Source organism: Asterias amurensis, chromosome 7 (assembly GCF_032118995.1).
Source record: "Asterias amurensis chromosome 7, ASM3211899v1".
In the NCBI taxonomy this organism is placed as follows: domain Eukaryota; kingdom Metazoa; phylum Echinodermata; class Asteroidea; order Forcipulatida; family Asteriidae; genus Asterias; species Asterias amurensis.
Genome location: NC_092654.1, coordinates 12,353,421 through 12,375,524, shown reverse-complemented (window position 1 = coordinate 12,375,524; position 22,104 = coordinate 12,353,421). Strand labels below are relative to the sequence as shown.

Genomic DNA, 22,104 nt, shown 5'->3' with positions numbered 1-22,104 from the left:
TTGGGGGGTATTTTACCCAACACCTATGCGTGGACGTTCTTAGCACTGTATATAATTATTGAAAGGTTTTTTTATTTGCGGTAAACACCGTGTGATCATTGCATAGAGCAAGGAACATAATACTACTTTCCTGAGTCCCGTGGAAAAAAATATCACAGGCATACTGCTCGGGTGGGATTCGAACACACAACCAGTTCTATACAGCAGCTAATACCAACATAGACGTCCCATCGAGATTGCGTGCACGCCCGAGATTTGTTTATATCCAAAGTAAAACTTTGTTTTGTGGTCTGTCCTATCCCTAGTGCAGTGGTTCTATGTAGGCCTGTATAAACTCAGGAAATCGCTTTCGTAAAAGTTTGGATTATTTTTGTGTACATGCTTGCATGTTATTATTTTTTGCAATTAAAAATAATTATTTTGTGGTCCAAAAATATTTCACCGTTTCTCCGTGTGTGGAGACTTCGTTCGATGAGCCATAGCTCTGTCCTTACTCTATGGATGAGCCATGTCCCCCCCCCCCCTCCCCCAGCCTCTACTCCACCGGACACCAACGCGCGTCAACCAACAAAATTTACAATGAAAACACAGGCAGTTTCGGAGGCCTCCTAAAACCATCTAAAACCAAGTTGTCAATCACACAATAGTTACTGTAAACACGAAGACAAATGTATTGTAAGAGCAATTATTAGCATAATAATTACTGAAGTCAGACAAGCAAACACATAACATTATAGAAATATTGATTGTGCTTTAAAAAGGACCACCACTGTGCTCAAGTGTCTGCACGTACGCGGGGTGGCAGCAGACATTACAGCAGCAAGAAATCTTTGCCGTGTTCACGCTTGAATTCCCCCACCACATCACGGGACGGACAGCCGAATGTTCGTGTACGTCGCTACCTAACCTGCCAACCATCAATGATTACGTGTAAAGTCTGATGAGGTTTGACACATTGAAATACCGCAGATCTGAATATAATGCCGACCTTCACATTTCTAGATCAATAGTTTTTAATGTCAAACACCTGGAATAAACAATCGCAGAGATGCTGAGTTGAGAGTGAGAGTAGACCAAGCAAGGCAAGAGAGCTAGCTGACGTTCAAGAGGTCACCGCCGTCAGAAGAAATCTTGGTGCTGTTGTTTACGTGTATCTCGCAGGGGAAACTTGTGGAACTTGTGGCCGCTTGGTGTGTACGATCATAGAGTATGGTATGATCATCGACTGCAACAACCTCAAACAGCATAACCGGATGATTGCGACATCACAATAATTAAACATACACTGAGATCGGAATATTGACACTACCCATACACTGAGATCGGAATATTGACACAACCGTCAACGGGTAATGATAAAGTACACGTAGACCCTGGCGACAGAATCACAAGTTCCAGTAATCACTATCTCGCTATCATCAGCAGCAGGCAGGACAGGTCATCGTAAGTGCATGCTGGTGTTAAACCAGTAAACGTGTGTGCTTTGGTGTTTTGCAATTGCAATCGGATTCGGTGCAATCTACCGAGTTGGTCCAGTTCTACCTCGATCCACGGTATACAATTGAATATGTAGCTAGCTACCTCAGTAGCATGTTCTTGCAATGCAATAATATAGAAGTGATTGCAGTGTAAAACTGATTGTGTAGACTGAGCTCATCAAATGAAGTTAAATTCATGTTGCACCGCGACATATCCTATGATGAGCAAGGACGACTGACTGCTACTGGTGCTGACCTCTCAAAGTCAAAGACAAAGAACAGTGTGTCGTTTGAGAATTCCATGACCTGTTGGACTGTATTGCAGAAATGGCCAACAACAACCACAGAGGTATAAATTTATACAGCCTGCAGTATTTCTTCTTTACATTCCTATCTCCTGTATTGGTTTAAATCTAAACCCAACCTTGCTCTATAACTATTGGAGTGAGACACCTCCGTTGTTCTCATGTCTAACCACTCATGTTTCTCCTCACCAACTTAAACATTATTTAGCCTGCAGTATTTATTCTCTCCATTCTTACATTTTAAATAATCTAAAACCACATCTGACTTTGCTCTTAGGGGGTCATCTCAATGATCTCATAAATATACCCCTCATACATGTATTTCCCCGGATCAACATTACAGCCTGCAGTATTCATTCATTATCTATAATTACGTTAATCTCAACCATATCTAACCTTGCATGTTCTCATGTTCTGTAAGTCAAGATAATCTCAACTGTCCTCCCAACGGTGTGAGATGGGGCCCCCATCTCACACCGTTGGGAGGAGGGTTAAGATTATCTTGACGATTATCGCAACTAGTTCTATATAATAACTCCCCTAACCAAGATAGAGGACCTTCGACCTTTGTTGTCCATGGTTCATTGTAAACCCAATTGAAACGTAGACTGTGAAGTGTGCATCTTAAATCTTGATTTGTAAAATTAGTTTTATAATATAAGATTTTATTCAGGCCCAAGTACTAATTATTCTTACTGTATCACCCGGTTCATAATTCCTGCAAATGCGAAGTGAATTTGACGTTACAACTTTGTTTCCACTGCAAATATTTACACAGCAGTCGAGACAGCTCGACTGACTGCAAGTTATTTGTCAACGTCAACATTTTTATCGCATTCGCAGGAAATTTTAGCATGTCGTATGAACCGGCTTTACTGTGGCTTTACTATTTCGAGACTAATGGCTGCAAATTCGTTATCCAAAGTTTGTTTGGTTTTTTTGGTGGGGGGGGGGGGGAATGTGTACTGTAAACAGTTAATAAAGCCTAACAATCGATATTGAGTTGCCAATGATGTATTGGCCCTTGTTCGAGTAACCAATAACTTGTCACTCTTAAAATTTCAACCGCGCTTTTTGGTATCAAGTGTGAATTATTTTTTATGCCATTTGCACACGATAATTTATGTTAGATCTTTGCACAGTGCAAGGTTTAAATTTGATAACAAATAACCCATGCAATATCCAGGATATTGTACCTATGACAAAGGGCATTTAAGGGAAGGTACACGTTTGGTAATTGTCAACGACAGTCTTCTGACTTGGTGTCCTAACATAAGCATAAAATAACAAGCCTGTGAAAATTTGAGCTAAATTGGTCATCGAAGTTGCGAGAAAATGATGAGAGAAAAACACCCTTGTTGGTCGAAACTGTGTGCTTTCAGATAGGAATAAAAGACACTCTGGCTAAAAGTCTTTTACTATTTTAGTGAGAAATTACCTCTTTCTCACAATCTATGCTACTTCAGAGGGACCCATTTCTCACAATGTTTTAAACTATCAACAGCTCTCCAATGCGTGTTACCAAGTCAGTTTTTAAGTTAATATTTGTTTTGAGTAATTACCAAACATGTATCTTCCCTGTTTGCACAATGTGAAAAACACATTAGTGGGAAAAACTGCAAAGGGAAAGTGCCTACATATATATACCATGGAGGTAGAAAATGACTGTACATGTACCTCCCATGCATATACAGCTTTGTTAACCACGTTGTTTTTCTCTAACCCAGTGATTGTAAAAACCTTGACCCGTGAAAAGCAACAATTGGTTGAGGCAAGGTCTCCTGATAACCACCAACTTGACTTGTAATGTTTTCCTCCTGATGTTTTTTTTTCAAACTTGGTCCTTTGTGTATTTTGAAACAATTGACCTTCTGTTGTATTTAAAACTAAACTTTGAACTTGGGCAATTTGCATGATGAATTGAGGGCAACTTAAGTTATTGAAGTTAAATGCAGGTGTATGTGTAAAAGGGTCAAATGGTAGTCTATTTTCCTTTTGTTGTTGGAGATGGTTTTGGCCCTCTTTACTGGGTTTTGGACCCTTCTATTGGTTTCCAAGTTGGCTTCCAAAAACCTCCAACTCCAACAATGGAATGACCCATTGTCTTTTCTATAAAAAAAGCTCCTTTTAAAATGTCAAAGTCGGCCAAAAAAATGATCCATTGTTATTTTTTTTGTAAAAAAGCTCCTCTAAAAATTTCAGATTCAGACAAATGAATGATCCATTGTCTTTTCTGTAAAAAAGCTAAATGTCAGAGTCAGATAAAGAAAGGATCCATTGTCTTCTCTGTAAGAGTCAGACAAAGAAATGACCAATTTTCTTTTCTGTAAAAAAGCTCCTTTAAAATGTCAGAGTCAGACAAAGAAAGGAGCCATTGTCTTCTCTGTAAGAGTCGACGAAGAAGCGAGCCATTGTCTTTTCTTTAAGAGTCTAACAAAGAAATGGCCTATTGTCTTTTCTTATCAACATGAAAGTTAAAAAAATGTTTTTGTATATAATATTCAATTTCACAAAAACATCAAGAGAAACCAAAACAATTTGCCAGATTGCACAATAGGTCCTTTAAAACCATTGTCATAAACACCAAGGAGAAATCATTCCAAAGACCTTGTTTCAAATATGGGTGACAGCCAAACATCAACAAATTTAATTCCAGAATGCCTCACAGTTTAAAAAAAAACCTGGGGAAAACTTTAGTGGTGGCAATTTGCCTATATACAGCTTACAAGAACGAGGTATCAATATGAGACTAGAATAAATGCCCTCCAATGACACAATGTATGACAGTGTATTAATTTGAGCATGGAGCAATATCAGTGCCCAATCATTCCAACCCAAATCTGACCTCATTATTTTATGTAAGTTTCTGGATTATCTCTCTTGCATAGATATGGGACAGCTCTATACCATTTAGGATTACCAGTTTAATCTATTGGGTACAGTAATAATTATCTAATCTTACATAAAGCTGCAGCTTTACACTGCACACATTGGGTAGGCATATTATTATACATGACAGATAGTGAGGTCAAGGCACTTTTCCTATAGGACACCTTTATGAGGGAATGCACAATTTCTACTACCAGAACTTTTTTTTAAAGTATCGCTTTGATACAAGAAGGGAGGAAGGTTTTGGAGGAAAACCCACAAGACCACAGGGTTTGAACTTGTAGCTCAACATTTTCACTTAAAGACAGTGGACACAATTGGTAATTGTCAACAGAATATGCATTTTTGTGCGTACAAGCTTTGTAAAATTTGAGCCCAGGAATTAAATTATCAGGTTGTTGAATTTCCTATTAGGTTCACTTATCAATGTTTTGCTACCGGAACTTCCTTCTCAAATATTTTACTGAGTAATATGCCTAGTGATTTTTTTCACAGGACTCGGTATAAAGTACATGTACTGAGTTTACAGTGGTAACACATGTTAGTGTAATAACCAAAATTGATATGACAGAAATTTGTTTTTTGGTTCTCTCCTTTCCGAATCAGATGTGAAATATAGCAGATTGGAAAATGGCCAACAGCCCGATGCCGGGAACAACAGCAGTGGTTTCGGAAAGAGTATTAAGTTTGTGGCAATACTTGCTGTGGTAATAGTCCTGTTTACATGTACTACGTGGGCATTTAAAAAGCCTGAAAGTTCCAAAGCACAAACGGGCATTCATTCTTTCAGGTGAGATATGTTGAGGTCAAAGGCCATTGCTCGAACTGAGAGATTTATTCATGCATATAGTCTCTACTTCAAGCAATGGTCATGCACATTATAGCTTAAAGTTAATAGACGCTATTGGTAATTGTCAAAGAACAGTCTTCTCACTTGGTTTATCTCAACAGATGCATAAGCTTGAGAAGTTGAGCTTGATTGGTCGTCGGAGTTGCGAGATATTAATGAAAGAAAAAAAAAAAACCTTGTCACACAAAGTTGTGCGCTTTCAGATGCTTGATTTCGAGACCTGAAATTCTGAATTTGAGGTCTCAAAAACAAATTTGTGGAAAATTACCTCTTTCTCGAAAACTACGTCACTTCAGAGGGAGCTGTTTCTCACAATGTTATATATTTTGTTTATGCTATCAACCTCTCCCCATACTCGTTACCAAGTTGTATGATAATAATTATTATGAGTAATTACCAAGAGTGTCCACTGCCTTTAAAGCCATTGGACCCTTTCGGTAAAGAAAAAAACAAAAAGTTCATAGATTTACAAATAACTTACAGGGTTTACAGAAGGTAATGGTGAAATACTTCTCTTGAAATATTATTCCATGAAATGCTTTACTTTTTGAGAAAACAGTTAAACAATATCAATTCTCGTTAACGAGAATTACAGATTTATCTTAAACACATGTCATGACATGGCGAAACGCGCGGATACAAGGGTGGGTTTTCCCGTTGTTTTCTCCCGACTCCGATGACCGATTGAGCCTAAATTTTCACAGGTTTGTTATTTGATATAGAAGTTGTGATACACGAAGTGTGGGCCTTGGACAATACTGTTTACCGAAAGGGTCCAATGGCTTTAAGTATGTTCTCTGTGCAATGAATTAATTTTAATAAATAAATAAAATAAAAATAACCTTTTTGAATCTTTTTAAAATGCTGTCATAAACCAGAAAAATTCTTTGCATTGAAATATGTTTTTTTCTTTTTAAATATGATCTTTGCTCTTTAACCTTTTTCTTTCGCCAGTTATGAAGATCATCTAGAGACGGAAATAATCTTCAGCGCCCAAAGACAACAAGAGCAACTTGAAGAAAACAGTACCGTCAGTTCTCAGGGAAACGCAGCAAAGGATGCCAAGGATAAGCCACAAACAGATTCTGTAATGGCAGTTAAAAGTCAAGGGAGTAGGGTACCCCAGAAACAACAACCCATTAAAACGCTATTTACAAGCCTCCACTCAACGTAAGTGGCCATGTTGGTTATGTTAGGTTCGAATCCCTGTATTTCACAATGACTATAATCAGTAGTGTCATCTAGTTACTGAATCACCATTTTCTAGGTTTGTGCAAATCATAATCATAGACGTTTTAAAGAAACTGGACACTATTGGTAATTGTCAAAGACTAGTCTTCTCACTTGGTGGATCTCTACATATGCATAAAATAACAAACCTGTGAAAATTTGAGCTCAATCGGTCATCGAATTGCGAGTTAATAATGAAAGAAAAAAGTTGTGTGCGTATAAATGCTTGATTTCGAGAGCTCAAATGTTAAACTTGAGGTCTCGAAATCAAATTCGTGGAAAATTACTTCTTTCTCGAAAACTACGTTACTTCAGAGGGAGCCGTTTCTTACAATGTTTTATACTATCAACAATTATTTGGTTTCATGTAAAAAGACGATGTGACCTGTGACATCACATGTTTAAAAAAGAGCCACAGAGCCTGGACTTCCTGCAGGCACAACTTGTACACAGCTTAATGGAAGAAAACATAAAACCTTAATTTTTACGGAGATTGCACTGTCTACTTCTTATCAACTTTTGATATGATGACCCGGGGCACACAAGGTTTTAGCCAGGATTTGGTAAAAGGGTGTCCAAATTTGCTGGAAATTTTAAAACTGGGTGTCCAAATTATTCCCTTACAATAAATTTACATGTAAATGACAGACGAAAAAGGGTGTCCAAATTAAAAACAGGGTGTCCAAAAGACACCCAGACACCCCTCTGGCTAACACTATGGGGGCACATCTCAAAACATGTCCAGCTTTTACTTTCATAACTCTTGGTTTTATGTGGAAATTATGACTCAAAATGTCAACTTACCCATAGGACAAGTGTATTATTTTGCCTACCAGAATACTCAAAGAATGTACAAGGTCACACTAATTGTAAACAGAGTTCACATAAGGTGTTAACAATTATTTTATGAGAAAGTGTCGTGGCCGAGCGGTTAAGAGCACCGAATTCAAACTCTGGTGTTTCTGATCAGCAGAGTGTGGGTTCGAATCCCCAGCCGTGACACTTGTGTCCTTAAGCAAGACACTTAACCATTGCTTCGTCCTTCGGATGGGGCGTTAAGCTGTTGGTCCCATGTGTTATGTAACGCATGTGAAAGAACCCAGTGCACTTATCGAAAAGAGAAGGGGTTCGCCCTGGTGTTCCTGGTCCGATTGGCAGCAAATTGCGCCACAGCATCTTGTAAAGCATTACATGGTGCTATCAGAATTAGGTCTCATAATTCAAAACGTAGTCCCACATCTTGCAGGAAATACTGTTTGTTACAGCGTAAGGAGCGTCACTGAGTGACGGACATGTGCGCTATATAAGAAGCCACAATTATTATTATTTATTACTATTATTACTATTATTATTTTATTATTATTAAAGAGATTTGCTGTTGCCAGCTTGGTGTTTATACCCCCTTAACCTTGTAGTTTGTTGAGTTCCCTTCATAGGAAGATCATCTTTAAAAAAAAAAGCATGTGTACATGTTTTATCTTAGATACCCAAGCCAACATCTGTATGGACTGTAAAGAGGGTAACCCTGTTTCAGCCCTAGGAGTAGGTGGCAACGGCCTCTGGAATTTTTGTTTGTAGCCCACACCTTGAAGTGGCCTTCAGGCCTCGTGTGTCTGGCGACTTGCATAATTTGTTTTATTTTTTAGAAACCCAACCTATTTCACAACATCCTCAGTGTGGTTATTCACACAATTAGAAAGTGAAGGCACCCAATGTTGTTGAAACGTGCATTGCTTGCCACTTCCAAGGTCAAATTGCTGTGTAAAAGGTTGTAAGCTTTTCAATTGCTCCATCACACAATCGGAGACTATTTTCTGTAATCATAACCCAGGTAGTGGATAGCGTGTCAGCTCAATGTCAGTCGCAATGTTTTGTTAAAGTTGGCATTGTGGCTTTTTCATGTTTTAAATACCCACCATTACCAAGTGTTAATGCTTGACAATGAAACATGCTTTTAAAATGGTGTTTACATACAAAGTAAGTGATTGATTTATTTTATAAACTGTCAACTCCCTTATAACAAACTACAATAATCTTTATAATAAAGTTGAGAGCAACCCTTGAGATCTAAGGCTACGGGATGCATTGTAGCTCGACTCGAGTATTTACCGGCACAAAATGTTATGCTGTGATAAGATGAATTAATATTTAAAAAAAACATACAGGTCCTCAAGTGCACAAATCCCCAAAAATTGTATTACTCAAAAATTACAGGAACGTTGTTATAAGAGCATGGCATAATTTCATAGAGCTGCTAAGCACCTAAAATTGCTAAGCATGAAATTTATTCCCAGATAAAAACAGGATTACCAACCAAATGTCCATTGATTGCATAGTGCTCGTTACTGGTGATCAGCTTTTGATTGCCTATCCTGAAAATCACATGGAAATTTGGTTGGTAAACCTGTTTTTATCAAGGAAGAAATTTCATGCTAAGCAAATTTTTGTGCTTAGCAGCTCTATGAAATTGGGCCCAGATAAGATTCAGGACTTCAAAATGTACTTGTTATAAGCAGAACCTCTTATAACAACTCTCTTGATAACGAGAATCGACCCAGTATGTTAATAGGATTTGATTGCTATAAAATGGTCTTTTAATTTTTGTTTGTCCTGTTTCACGCAGATTTGATGGCCTAAAGCTCGGGAAAAACAAGCAGATCCCAACACTGGCTTTTGTTCAAACAAGTTCAGACCTCAAACCATTACTAGGTATGAATACTATAAAGCAAACTCTCGCACACTATACAGTCTACGTATTGTGAAGATTCCTTTAAGAATCTTGTAGTGATATTTACATCTCCAAGGTCTGTTATCACTGAGCTTAGAAATGTTGTTTTTATCCTGTCAAGGCCCTGCAAACTTTCATTGAAGTGTTTGTATTGGGTACTTTTTGTAACACAAAACACAATGTCCACAGATTTACATTAAATTTACACAGTTTGAAGGTAATGATAGTAGAAAGCTTCTCTTAAAATATTACTGGCCGACGTGCTGTAGTTTTTAAGATAATTTGTCAAATAATATTTACAATGTATATCTACAACGTATTAACCAGTTTTGGTATAAAATACCAATACTGGTAAAAACTTTTGCATGCTAAAATAAATTTCGTTTCACTGAGATGAAAATTGTGTTCGTGAAGTTTAAAAACAAAACAAGCACCAGCCTGGGAAAATGTTTCGCCTAAATGACCCAGTTTGTAGATTTTATTTCAAAAGTGAAAATATCTTGTAGTCAACATTATTATATCTATACTGTTTATATTAACTTAAGGATTTTCTGTTTCTTCTTCTTCATTGTTTTCATGCAGAGAGAATAGGTTCAACAGTCAGCATGATTGAAAATGACTTGAAGGGAAATGCGGAGGTAAATTAAGGTTTTAATAGATGAAATTTGTTTCATGAATAAAGAATATTAATTTGGCTTTATACATCGATGTGTGTTAGCACTGTATACTACGCACAAAAAGAAGACAAACAAAATCAAGCATCCTTTATTACATCGGCACTGTATACTACGCACAAAAAGAAGACAAACAAAATCAAGCATCCTTTATTACATCGGCACTGTATACTACGCACAAAAAGAAGACAAACAAAATCAAGCATCCTTTATTACATCGGTGTTGCCCAGTACTGTACTCCGTTTCAGGTTGCTGAATGCTCAAGCAAGGGCTATATCACTCACAACCATAAACGAGTCTGCAGTGTAGACTCAACAACATTTTCAAAGGAATGCAACGTCCATTTTGTCCTATTTCCAACAACGACAACAACAGCTTTAATTTGTTCAGTATAGGATTCGAACAGCCTCTAGCTACCAGGCAATCTTGGGGGGTCTACCGTAGTTGGTGAGACACTGCTCTAGAAATGCAACTGTCGTGGGTTCGAATCCCACCCGGGTAACATTCCTGAGATTAATTCACATGGCTCAGGAAAGTACCGAGTACACAGTGCTAACACACATTGGTGTTTAAGGGTAAAAACACCCAAACAACACTCTTAGATTAAGTAAAGACTGCCAAGTTTATTGTCCAGCTAGGGCTAGTAAAGACCCAAAATGCAGAAAAGTGTTTGAAGTCTTTTTTTTTTGCTATTTACACAGAAAGTGCAGGCGATTTATAAGAAGAGCCCACAGCACTCTAAGACGTTGCAGGATATGCTTTTATATGACATCAAGATGGGCAGAGCAAAAGAGGACAGCAGTTCAGTAGTCGCACTTTTATGGATAAAACGGTTAGTTTGAATTCGGTATGCTTTTTTTCTTCATAATATCTTATTCGTGTTTCTTATTTAGCAGAGTGTGGGCTCGAGTCCTGGTTGTGAGACTTGTGTTCTTAACCATTATTACAGTGCCATTAGAATGAGACATACAACTGTATGTCTCGGGTGTTGTGTAATGCACCCAAAAAGAACCCAGTGCATCTCTGGATAAGAGAATGGGTTCTCCCTGATGATCCAGGTTTGACTGGCTGCATAATTGTGCCACAGCACCTTGTAAACTACATGCCTGCCTGGACCTACACAGATGCCATGGTCTTTGTTGCCCCTGGCATGCCAGGACCCAATTTCATAGAGCTGCTAAACACAAAAATTAACTTAGCATGCAATTTCTGCCTCGACAAAACTTTCCACGTGATTTTCAGGATAAGCAAACAACAGCTGAATACCAGTAACAAGCTATATGCAACAATAAGAAATTTTGTTGGTTATCCTTTTTTTATCAAGGAAGAAATTCCATGCTAAGCAAATTTTTGTGCTTAGCAGCTCTATGAAATTGGGCCCTGGTGGTCTGGCCTTTGTTCCCCCATAAAGGCAGTGGACACTATTGGTAATTACTCAAAATAATTAATAGCATAAAACCTTACTTGGTAACAAGTAGTGGGGAGAGGTTGGTAGAATGAAACATTGTGAGAAACGGCTCCCTCTGAAGTGGAGTACTTTTCGAGAGAGAAGTAATTTTCCACGAATTTGATTTCGAGACCTGAGATTTAGAAATTGAGGTGTCGAAATCAAGCATCTGAAAGCACACATCTTCGTGTGACAAGGGTGTTTTTTCTGTCATTATTATCTCCCAACTTCGATGACCGATTGAGCTCAAATTTTCACAGGCTAGTTATGTTATGCATGTTGAGATACAGCAAGTGAGAAACTGGTCTCTGACAATTACCAATAGTGTCCAGTGTCTTTAAAAAATTTCCTCCTGACTTGCCCTTTCAAACATGAAACTCAAGGCCTGCCGAATATTAGTGTGTAAGTTACTAATAAATGAAAACAAGGGCCTATGGTTCATCTTTGCTTACAATCAAACTAAAAATTAATGGTTTGTTTTCAACTGTATGGCTTGTTTTTTTTTCGTCTCACACCCAGGGCATACCAGTTTATTGAAAGATTTCTGAGATATGTCGCAGACGGCCAACAGCCAGTTCCAGCTGCTCGTAAGCATGATTTGTATTCCTTCTGTGTGGGTTGAATTGACACGAAGAAATATTAAATGGTTCAGTGCCTACTTTTTGTTTTGCAACCTTAAGTGTCCTACCATTGATTTCACTAAAGTCTTCCTAATTGAGGATTAATCTTAGGACTTAGGACGAGTTAAGTTCCATAACCATAGACGTGAGGACAAGTTAAATCCATCGTAAGTTAGGACGAGTTACTCGTCCTAAATCAAGATTGGATTAATCCCAACGTTTCATGAAATTTGCTACAGCCATTTGAGGTTTTTCAAATTCTGTATACAAAAAATACAAGTCTTTCTCACCAATTAAAAATGAATCTTGCTGATTTGTATTGCCTTAGTACATCCCGAAGCCAACAGTATTTTCTGAGCATCATGCCCTCTTGTGACAACTGTATGTAATGTTTTTGTGTATTTTTTGTGTTTACCACCATGATACAGAAACTGCCTATGATGAGATGCTTAGTAAATATCATAGCTGGTTTGTCCGGAGTGCCTTTAAAGTAAGTACCTCTTGAATGGGTTGGAGGGATTAATGTCATGAGCCGAAGAATTTTGTTGAATCTTGAATTTTGAAGCTTGAATGGTTATACTCTCATGAAAGCGTTGCTGCTGTCATGGAGAGGGTGGGTTGCACAACCCATTTCTACTGTGTGCTGTCAATATTGTGCTTATAAAATCAGATTATGATATTGTCAGTTTGTCCTGGGAGAAATGGAAGCTCTGTTTCTCTGGAACCGTTTCAGGTTTGATGCATTGATTGCAGCCACTGGTAATAATAACAATTATAATAATAATAGTAAGCATTTTTATAGCTCCATCTATCTAGACAACTAATCCGAGGCGCTGGAGAGGAAAAGAAACCGAAACAAAGAAGTTTATACAAAGAAAAGGATCAAAAGAGTGCCTAATTATCGTGACTTAGGAAACAAATAGGTTTTTAGTTGCAATTTAAATGTGTCTAAGGAAGAAGCTGTGCGAATGGCTATTGGTAGAGCATTCCAGAAAAATATGAAAAAGCCCTATTACCATAAGAGGTGTGTGCCCCTGGTATCACAGGAAGACATTTGGTAGTCTGTTCCAAAATCAAAACATTTCTTGGGAAATGTTTATAGATTGTGTAATACCTGGCTTATGTAGGGACATTGAAATGGCGTTTACAGACACAAGTGTCAGGATTTGTAATGATATGTTATTGACAATTATACTGGGCTGCAGAGTTAATACTTCATAGCAACTTGATCATGGTGCTTTACAATATCCCTGTTCAGATGGCATACTTTAACCAATCAACTTATTCAACATCTATGCGGTACCCGCTGCCAAAATATAGGATTCGAAATGCCTCTAGCTACCTGGCAATCTCGGTAGTCTAGTTGGTAAGACACTGCTCTAGAATTGCAAGGGTCGTGGGTTCGAATCCCACCCGAGTAATATGCCTGTGATATTTTTTTCATAGGACTGGGGGGAAGTACTGAGTATACAGTGCTAACACACATCGGTGTATGGGTAAAAACCAAAATTAATATTCTTTATCCCCGATGCAAATTTTACATCTATTATTTTATTTAACTCCCTCTGGAGCATACAACATTATCCCTTCCTTTGAAAATACAGTACCCAAAGGGGTTGTTTCTGAAATTGTTTAATAACATCAACAGCTCTGCAGTTTTCTTTACCGAGTAAATTTTTATGGTCATTAGCTTCTTGAGTGTTTACCAAAAGTAAACACTAAAAAAACTTGAACATTTGTTTTTCTTGGGGAGAAGACCCGATTCTAAGAAATATTTTATGTAAATTTACTTTTTTTTTTTTTTGCCTCTAATTTTTGTTCACGTTTCTATTTCTTGGTCACCAGATTGCCATGAACCTACTGCCGTCCAGGACAGAATTCATGGAGAAAATGGTTGAGGACAAACAAGACCTGAAGAGACCGGACTACGAGGCGCAGGTGGTCTCCGATATGAATCATTATTTAGACGGAATGCTTAACATATTCAACATTCTGGAAGATTTCTACAAGGACCACCACTTAGAGACGTAAAGAGAGGGTGCGGTGTATGTTTTTAGTTTTTACCAACAAACTGTCACAAGGAAAAGTTGTTTTTAACTAGTTCAGTTTCGCTTCTTCAAGACTATTGTCCTGTCTTTACGGATAAAGACAGACTCGATTGTCATTGGTATCAATTGTCTCACTATGCTGTTTGGGCAAGTGTGAGTATATTATTTGTAGTGCGGTGCTATTCTTTTTATTTGATGTACATGTACACGCTTTCCGCTGCAGGCACCGATGCACAGGCTTAAAAATGTAATATTTTGGGTGACATCACCGAGTGCCCATTGAAGACACAAATGCAAAGTGGGTCAAAGATACATTTTTGATGATCGTGGTAGCTGCGTAGTGTTTTGAAGGAAGGTTCAATTGAAGGCGACATCATTCACTGCCCTCAAAGTGAAGATATTAGACATTTGTGTTATAGTTAATGACATTCAACCAAAGCTAGTACATGGCATTCTGTTTTAGGTACACTTAAAACATGAATCAGAGTGCGACCTGGGTGCAATGTTCTAAAACTACATCGACATGTACGCATGTTCACAATAGATTTGCATTAATGGGACATTCCTCTGCATAGCATGACTAGAACTGCCGCACGTCTTTAGTTTTGTCTATGGTAACGCAGGGGGTGAAAAAAGGACATTTTGGTTATGGGTACAAGACCGATCCTAAATCTCCTACACTTTTGTTTTGGCAAGCAAAAAATAACTAGTAGAAGAAAAAAACATAAATTGAGAGAGGAACATTGTATACGTACACAATCTGCTTTTCTCTTGTGAGTTTTTATACAGTTTAGATTGGTGTGATTCGATTCATGTTCTGAAAATTATTTGGTTTTCTCTGGTTTTTAGGCCGCAATATCAAGTTATTCAGAATAGAGTAGAGAAATATTTCCTGACATACCTGCCCTATTTTGAAAGGGCATGTACTCTGAAGCAGGAACTCTGTTGGTTTGAGCCTTCATACACAGAATTATTTTTTTTACAAGTATTTCACAACATGGTGCCTTAATTTTTTCGTACATAGCTGTACCTTCAGTGTTTTTTTGCAACTGCTGTTACATGAGGCCATTTTTGAAACCACTGTTTGGACTTGGGCTCTGTTTGGCTCTGTAAGTTATTCAGAAATTGCTTTCCTTACAAGGGTCAAGTTTGTGCCAATCGTTAACTAGGGCTCTTTGATGACATACGCTTTAGCAAGTTGCCAGACACACAAGCCCTGAAGGCCACTTCAAGGTGTGGGCTAAAAAAAATTTTTTCCAGAGGCCGTTGCCACCTACTCCTATGGCTGAAACAGGGTTTACCCCCTTTACAGTCCATACGGATGTAGGCTTGGGTATCAGCAGTCTGAATGCTGGTCGGTAGAGCAGTAAGCACTACCTCCCCAATTTTACATAGCAAGTGTCACAACCGGGATTCGAACCTACACTCTGTTGATCAAACACTAGAGCTTGAATCCGGTGCTCTTAATCGTTGGGCCATGACACTACCATGCATGCACATTGAAGTTACAGGGCAAACGAATATAGTCATGTCATGTCAATGTGACCAGTGTCTCAACGTTTGTCATCATTTTTCTTATAACTGGCCACACTGCACTGCTATGAAAACAGCTATTGTTAACCAGCCAGGCGACCAAACCAGGCCCAAGCCCTGGTTTCAAAAACAGCTAAAGGATTTCATATCTGCAGCATGTTTTACAGAGGGATCAATGTGTGGGTTTTTGTATTATACTTTTACACTGTTATGCAACTCTTGATTATTTTCAAGTAAAACTCAACTCGAAGGATGTGATATATTTGTATTCATTGTGAGGTTTCTTTCAGGATTCTTTAGTTTACTTGGCATTGAGGCATTGTAATTCATAAACATTACGTTTTGTACTATCATAGCGTGCCATGGCCAAGCTGTTAAGAGTGGGTGCGTTCGATAAGCTTCCCTGGGTCGACCCCGCAGTGCTCACTTGGATGAGCCCCTGACAAGAGATAATCGAACGATCACACTCGGCCTCTCGTGGTGACGACATGCACCTCAGGTCACCCCTAAGTGACCCACTCCACAAGCAGGGCACTGGGGGCTGACCCGGGTGAGCCCCGTCAAAGCTTTTCGAACGTACCGGGGCAGACCGGGGTCGACCCAGGGAGGCTAAAGAGGCTAAACAAACACACCCAGTGTCGGACTGTAAGCTCTGATGTTTCTCATCAGCAGAGTGTGGGTTTGAGACCAGGGCCCAATTTCATGGCTCTGCTTACTGTCGAATTCTGGGCTTACGATCACGATTTCCCGCTTACGTGCAAGCGCCGAATTTCTGTGCTAGCCCTGTAAGCGTAGAATGCCTAGTAACGTGGAGTACGCACGCGCAGAAGCCAAAATTCGCCGCTAGCTCGTGAAATAGGCTTGCCGTTGGCACAGAATTCCCTGCCTCCGTAAGCACTGATTCTGTGCTTACGGTAAGCAGAACCATGAAATTGGGCCCAGGTCTTTGCTTTGTCTTGCGGCTAGGACCCAAAGGTCTCATGTACTAGGTCCTATGAAGTAGGATTGGTAGTGCTCGTAAAAGAACCCACAACACTTATCTTGGAAGAGTAGGGGTTAACCCCAGTGTTGCTGGTTCACATGCCAAGCACCCTTGTTTGCAGGTTTGCCTCAGGCTTGCAACCTACAGTGATTTTGTTTACTTATGAGGCATCCTTTGTTTCATTACCAGAAATATATAATCTTATTATGCAGTCTTATTTCATATTGCTTAATTTGCATTTTGATAATCAATTTGCCTGCCTGAAATCTTATTCTTAAATAGTAAAGTTATAAAATCACCAGTACTTATTTAATATAAATTTTTAATACTTGTTTTTCTTTATAAAATCGTGTTGTTCTAATCTCAAATTTTAAAACTTAAAAAAACTGTGCAATTATCTTCCGACCATGTGTTTAATTTTCCTTAAATCGGGCATGCCTTCAATCGGGCATGATATTTTTCTTACTCGTGTCGGATTTTTTCATCTGGTTTGGCCACGGGAAAAATCCAGAATTGATCGATAAAATAGCCTGAAAAAGTCTATTGGAGTCTACACCATGTTTTGAAGTAGGTGTGGGCCAGCCTTATAGTCGATAAAGTATAAAATATTCCTGTTTTTTCCCCCAAGGACTAAATATTATCATACCTGTTAAGAATAATAATTAGCAATTGATGGTTATGATTTATTGGTCAATTTTTGTTTTCGAATATAACACAAGTTTTTATTATTCCTAATAAACTGAATTGTTTTATTTTGGGAACTAATTACCGCTATGACTTGTCGCACAACTTTGTTTGAAGTGCTAAGATCTTTGATTAAAAAACAAATAAATAATAATACAATTTACTATTCCAAGTAGTATTAGAGCTTGCAACTCTGCTTGAAGTGTTATATGGGATTGACAAGTAAAACAAGATTTTAGGCTGAAATCTTACCGATTATAAAGTTCATAATAAGAGTTATTTGTTTTCCTTTGAAATATTTTGCTCTGCGATATAGTCAGAAAAAGCAAAGGGGTAAACAATGAATAGGGGGACAAAGGGGGGGGGGGTTGTAGGGAAGGGACTGGCTTGACCACAATTTGATTTGCTTTTTTTTTCGTTGATGTATCTCAACTTTATTTCTTAACTTTCTTCTGTGCCTTCCTTAATATTTGTTTTTATTTGAAATGTTAAATTCTGTTATTGATGTATTTCTGACTGTTATTATAAACTACTATCATTGGACAGGGTAGTGCGGTGACCTTAAGTGATGTATAATCTATATTATGCTGCATAATAAAAAATTACCTTGAATTCAAAGGACTGGGTAAGTTGTGGATTATTTTGTGATGTACACGAGTCCCAAAATGATATTATTTATTGGCAGTTATCACAAATAAGAAACAGAGAGAAACAAACCCTTCTTGGAACAACTGTTGGATATTTGCAATCACCCAGTTAGCAGTGAAGCTTTTCAGCAGAAAATTGTTCAGCAACATAATGATTGGGTACAAGTTGCAACAATGTACACTTTATTGAATTTTGGCTAATAACTAGTATCGGTTAAAGGGAATGTACACGTTTGGTTATTGTCAAAGACCAGTCTTCTCACTTAGTGTATCTCATCTTAACCATGAAATAACAAACCTTTGAAAATTTGAGCTCAATCGGTTGTCGAACTTGCGAGATAATAATGAAAGACAAAAACACTTCTTGTCACACCAAGTTGTGTGCGTTTAGAGACCTCAAGTTCTAAATCTGAGGTTTCGAAATCAAATTCGTGGAAAATTACTTCTTTCTCAAAAACTATGGCACTTCAGACGGATCCGTTTCTAACAATGTTGTATACTAACAACCTCTCCCCATTACTCGTTACCAAGTAAGGTTTTATGCTAATTATTATTTTGAGTAATTACCAATAGTGACCACTGCCTTTAAGTGAAAAAGTGAGTCTGACCCATCAAACTGTTTTGAACAATAGCTTTAGTTTTGGGTGGCTAATCATCCTCATTCGCAGCAGAGAAGCCGATTCGAAGCTTTGCTATAGGACATGGTTACACAAGTCATGGCGCTTTTGGTAGCCAGCCACATCAACCCATATAATTGATTAAAAAAAATTCTCATATAGCACATTTCACAATAACCATATCAACGCGCTTTACATTAGTGCCCTGGTCATAAGGCCAATACCATCGCTTTAATGTTTCTCAGCTCCCTACATAAGGAGTACACACCCCTGAGCCTTTCATACACAATACCAACCTCTACCCTTGCAGGTACCCATTTACCCCTGGGTGGAGAGAAGCAATTATGGCTAAGTATCTTGCTCAAGGACACAAGTGTCACGACCGGGATTCGAACCCACACTCCGGTGACTTAGCACCAGAACTTGAATTCGATGCTCTTAACCACTCGGTAGGAAAACCGGAGGGCTTGGAGAAAAACCCCTGTGCCATATGAGAGAACCAATGCACAACTCTAGGCTCACCATGGCCTGGGCAGGAATCGCACCAAGGCGATATTGGTGAGAGACAAGTGCTTATAATGCACTGTCACCCGGGGCACAAACATTATTATGTGAACTATCACAACTGGCTGGTATCACTGACAAATGATTCAGAAAGCGAAGGGCAAAAACACTAGGGCCGGGTTGTTCTTAAGACTAGTAAGCCGAGTATGGCAATTAATCAAACGTTGTTTTAATACACAATCTGGTTCCATTCCCATAATGCAAACAATGGTGGGGTAGTTTGCCATAGTCGTGGCTCCCGCCTGCCGCCCGGAATACTTGATTACTGATTTATTATTTACTCAGTCTTTTTAAATTGAAATAAATAGTCACCCATCTTTCTGTTATTTCTTTGTAATTCCTTCCAACAGTTATCTATCCGTATAACCTACCAAAAGTTATGTTTTAACATCTGTGTAATTCCTACCAAAAGTTATCCTTCCATCTTTTTGTTGTTTTTACCGAAAAATATCTTACTAAATATACTATAGAATTCCTACAAAAAGTTCTCTTCATATCTGTGTTTAATTCCTATACCAAAAGTTGTCTTTCCATATCTGTTTAATTCCTATACCAAAAGTTATCTTTCTATATCTGTGTAGTTCCTATACCAAAAGTTATCTTTCTATATCGGTGTAATTCCTACCAAAAGTTATCTTTCTATATCTGTGTAATTCCTATACCAAAAGTTATCGTTCTATATCTGTGTAATTCCTACCAAAAGTTATCTTTCTATATCTGTGTAATTCCTATACCAAAAGTTATCTTTCTATATCTGTGTAATTCCTATACCAAAAGTTATCTTTCTATATCTGTGTAATTCCTATACCAAAAGTTATCTTTCTATATCTGTGTAATTCCTATACCAAAAGTTATCTTTCTATATCGGTGTAATTCCTACCAAAAGTTATCTTTCTATATCTGTGTAATTCCTATACCAAAAGTTATCGTTCTATATCTGTGTAATTCCTATACCAAAAGTTATCTTTCTATATCTGTGTAATTCCTATACCAAAAGTTATCTTTCTATATCCGTGTAATTCCTATACCAAAAGTTATCTTTCTATATCTGTGTAATTCCTATACCAAAAGTTATCTTTCTATATCTGTGTAATTCCTATACCAAAAGTTATCTTTCTATATCTGTGTGTAATTCCTATACCAAAAGTTATCTTTCTATATCTGTGTAATTCCTATACCAAAAGTTATCTTTCTATATCCGTGTAATTCCTATACCAAAAGTTATCTTTCTATATCTGTGTAATTCCTATACCAAAAGTTGTCTTTCCATATCTGTGTAATTCCTATACCAAAAGTTGTCTTTCCATATCTGTGTAATTCCTATACCAAAAGTTATCTTTCTATATCCGTGTAATTCCTATACCAAAAGTTGTCTTTCCATATCTGTGTAATTCCTATACCAAAAGTTATCTGTCTATATCTGTGTAATTCCTATACCAAAAGTTATCTTTCTATATTTGTGTAATTCCTATACCAAACGTTATTTTTCCATCCATGTAAAATCCTACAAAAATTTATCTTTCTATATCTGTGTAATTCCTTTTCATTTGCATTGACAATAAAGTAAGTGGATTCAAGTCCAGAAACAATGATCAGACCTCATCATGAGTGTATAAAAATTTGCTTATGAATCACCATGTGCCTGGATGGATGTCACGAAACTGAGATATTCTTGTTGATAAAATAGATTCAAAGGTGGTGACAGGATAAAGAAATTTTCCAAGTGACAGTAATGTTTCGTACTATTTTAGGGAGCAATTTTGGTTGGGTATGACTTTCTGTTTTAGGGGCAATCAAAAGTACTGTGCCTCGAACGTTATAGAGCATTCATACACACCATTCTGTCTGGCACATTTTAAAAGACTTAACAATTTGTTGTTTGACGAAGAACAATTTACACGAGCGGAATTTGAACCTACCACCTCTGGGCTAGCACGGTGGCACTCTACCAACTGAGCTCTCTAACTGAGCCCTCAATATGTTGGCAGTCTCCTAGCCCAGGTGGCACTGACCTCCTACCAGGGCTAGCGGTCTCCCAATTTCAATTGCCAATAATTATGTTCGTGTGCCAGTCGAAGCTGTATTCAAATCAACCTGTAGTGCAGTTGCAGCGCGACCACACCCACCTTTTCCCCTTTTTGTTACAAATATCAATAAAATAAACAACAGGGAAAACCGACTGGGTAAAATAATTAGAAACTTGTAAGAATTTATCTCAAACTCACCCCAGTAAAATTCTCAGCCTTTTCTCCACGATCAAATATCTTTAAGATGTTTTTGCCTGTCCAGAGATGTGCTGCAAACCGCTGCTACGTGTAGTTTAAACTATTATGCCACTTATTTGCTAACACACTCCGCGTGTATGCATTAATTTCGTCTCTTGCAGAATTTCTCTTGCAAATCACTTCTAATGCTGTTGTTGATTTGGGCTGGCCATACACAGGTAAAAGAGGAGCTTTTAGCATTGAAAGCAAGTATTTCAATGAGAGGCCGGGATTTCTATTCTGTTGATGAGGTATTATTAGGCATATGAATGAATTGCAGTAAATTCCAATCTGGGTTTCTAGTTAACTGAACAGTACTACTGTCCAGTGTTGATGGGAAAGTTCTATTCATGTTCAATCTCTTTTGTGTTGGTCATCAATGTAGGAATTTATCTTAACAAGTCAGTCTTTTATTATGCAACTTCTACTTCGACTTCTACTTTACTACTTGGCAAAGTCCCATGATGGGATATCACGCCAAGATTACGCACGCGTTCGGCCGATGAAGCAACTATATGGTAGATTAAGAGTGGATTTGAACTG

General features: G+C 38.0%; 1 protein-coding gene across 1 annotated transcript; it reads left to right on the top strand.

Moving 5' to 3' along the window:
* The first annotated feature begins 787 nt into the window (after window positions 1–787).
* Window positions 788–18,081, top strand: LOC139939493 (uncharacterized). The gene is made up of 9 exons (XM_071935455.1): window positions 788–1,827; window positions 5,279–5,462; window positions 6,477–6,692; window positions 9,376–9,461; window positions 10,063–10,118; window positions 10,857–10,987; window positions 12,122–12,189; window positions 12,651–12,712; window positions 14,068–18,081. Exons 1-9 carry the CDS (start codon window positions 1,806–1,808, stop codon window positions 14,251–14,253), a joined length of 1,011 nt encoding a protein of 336 aa, XP_071791556.1. The 5' UTR covers window positions 788–1,805; the 3' UTR covers window positions 14,254–18,081.
* The last annotated feature ends 4,023 nt before the right edge of the window (window positions 18,082–22,104 follow it).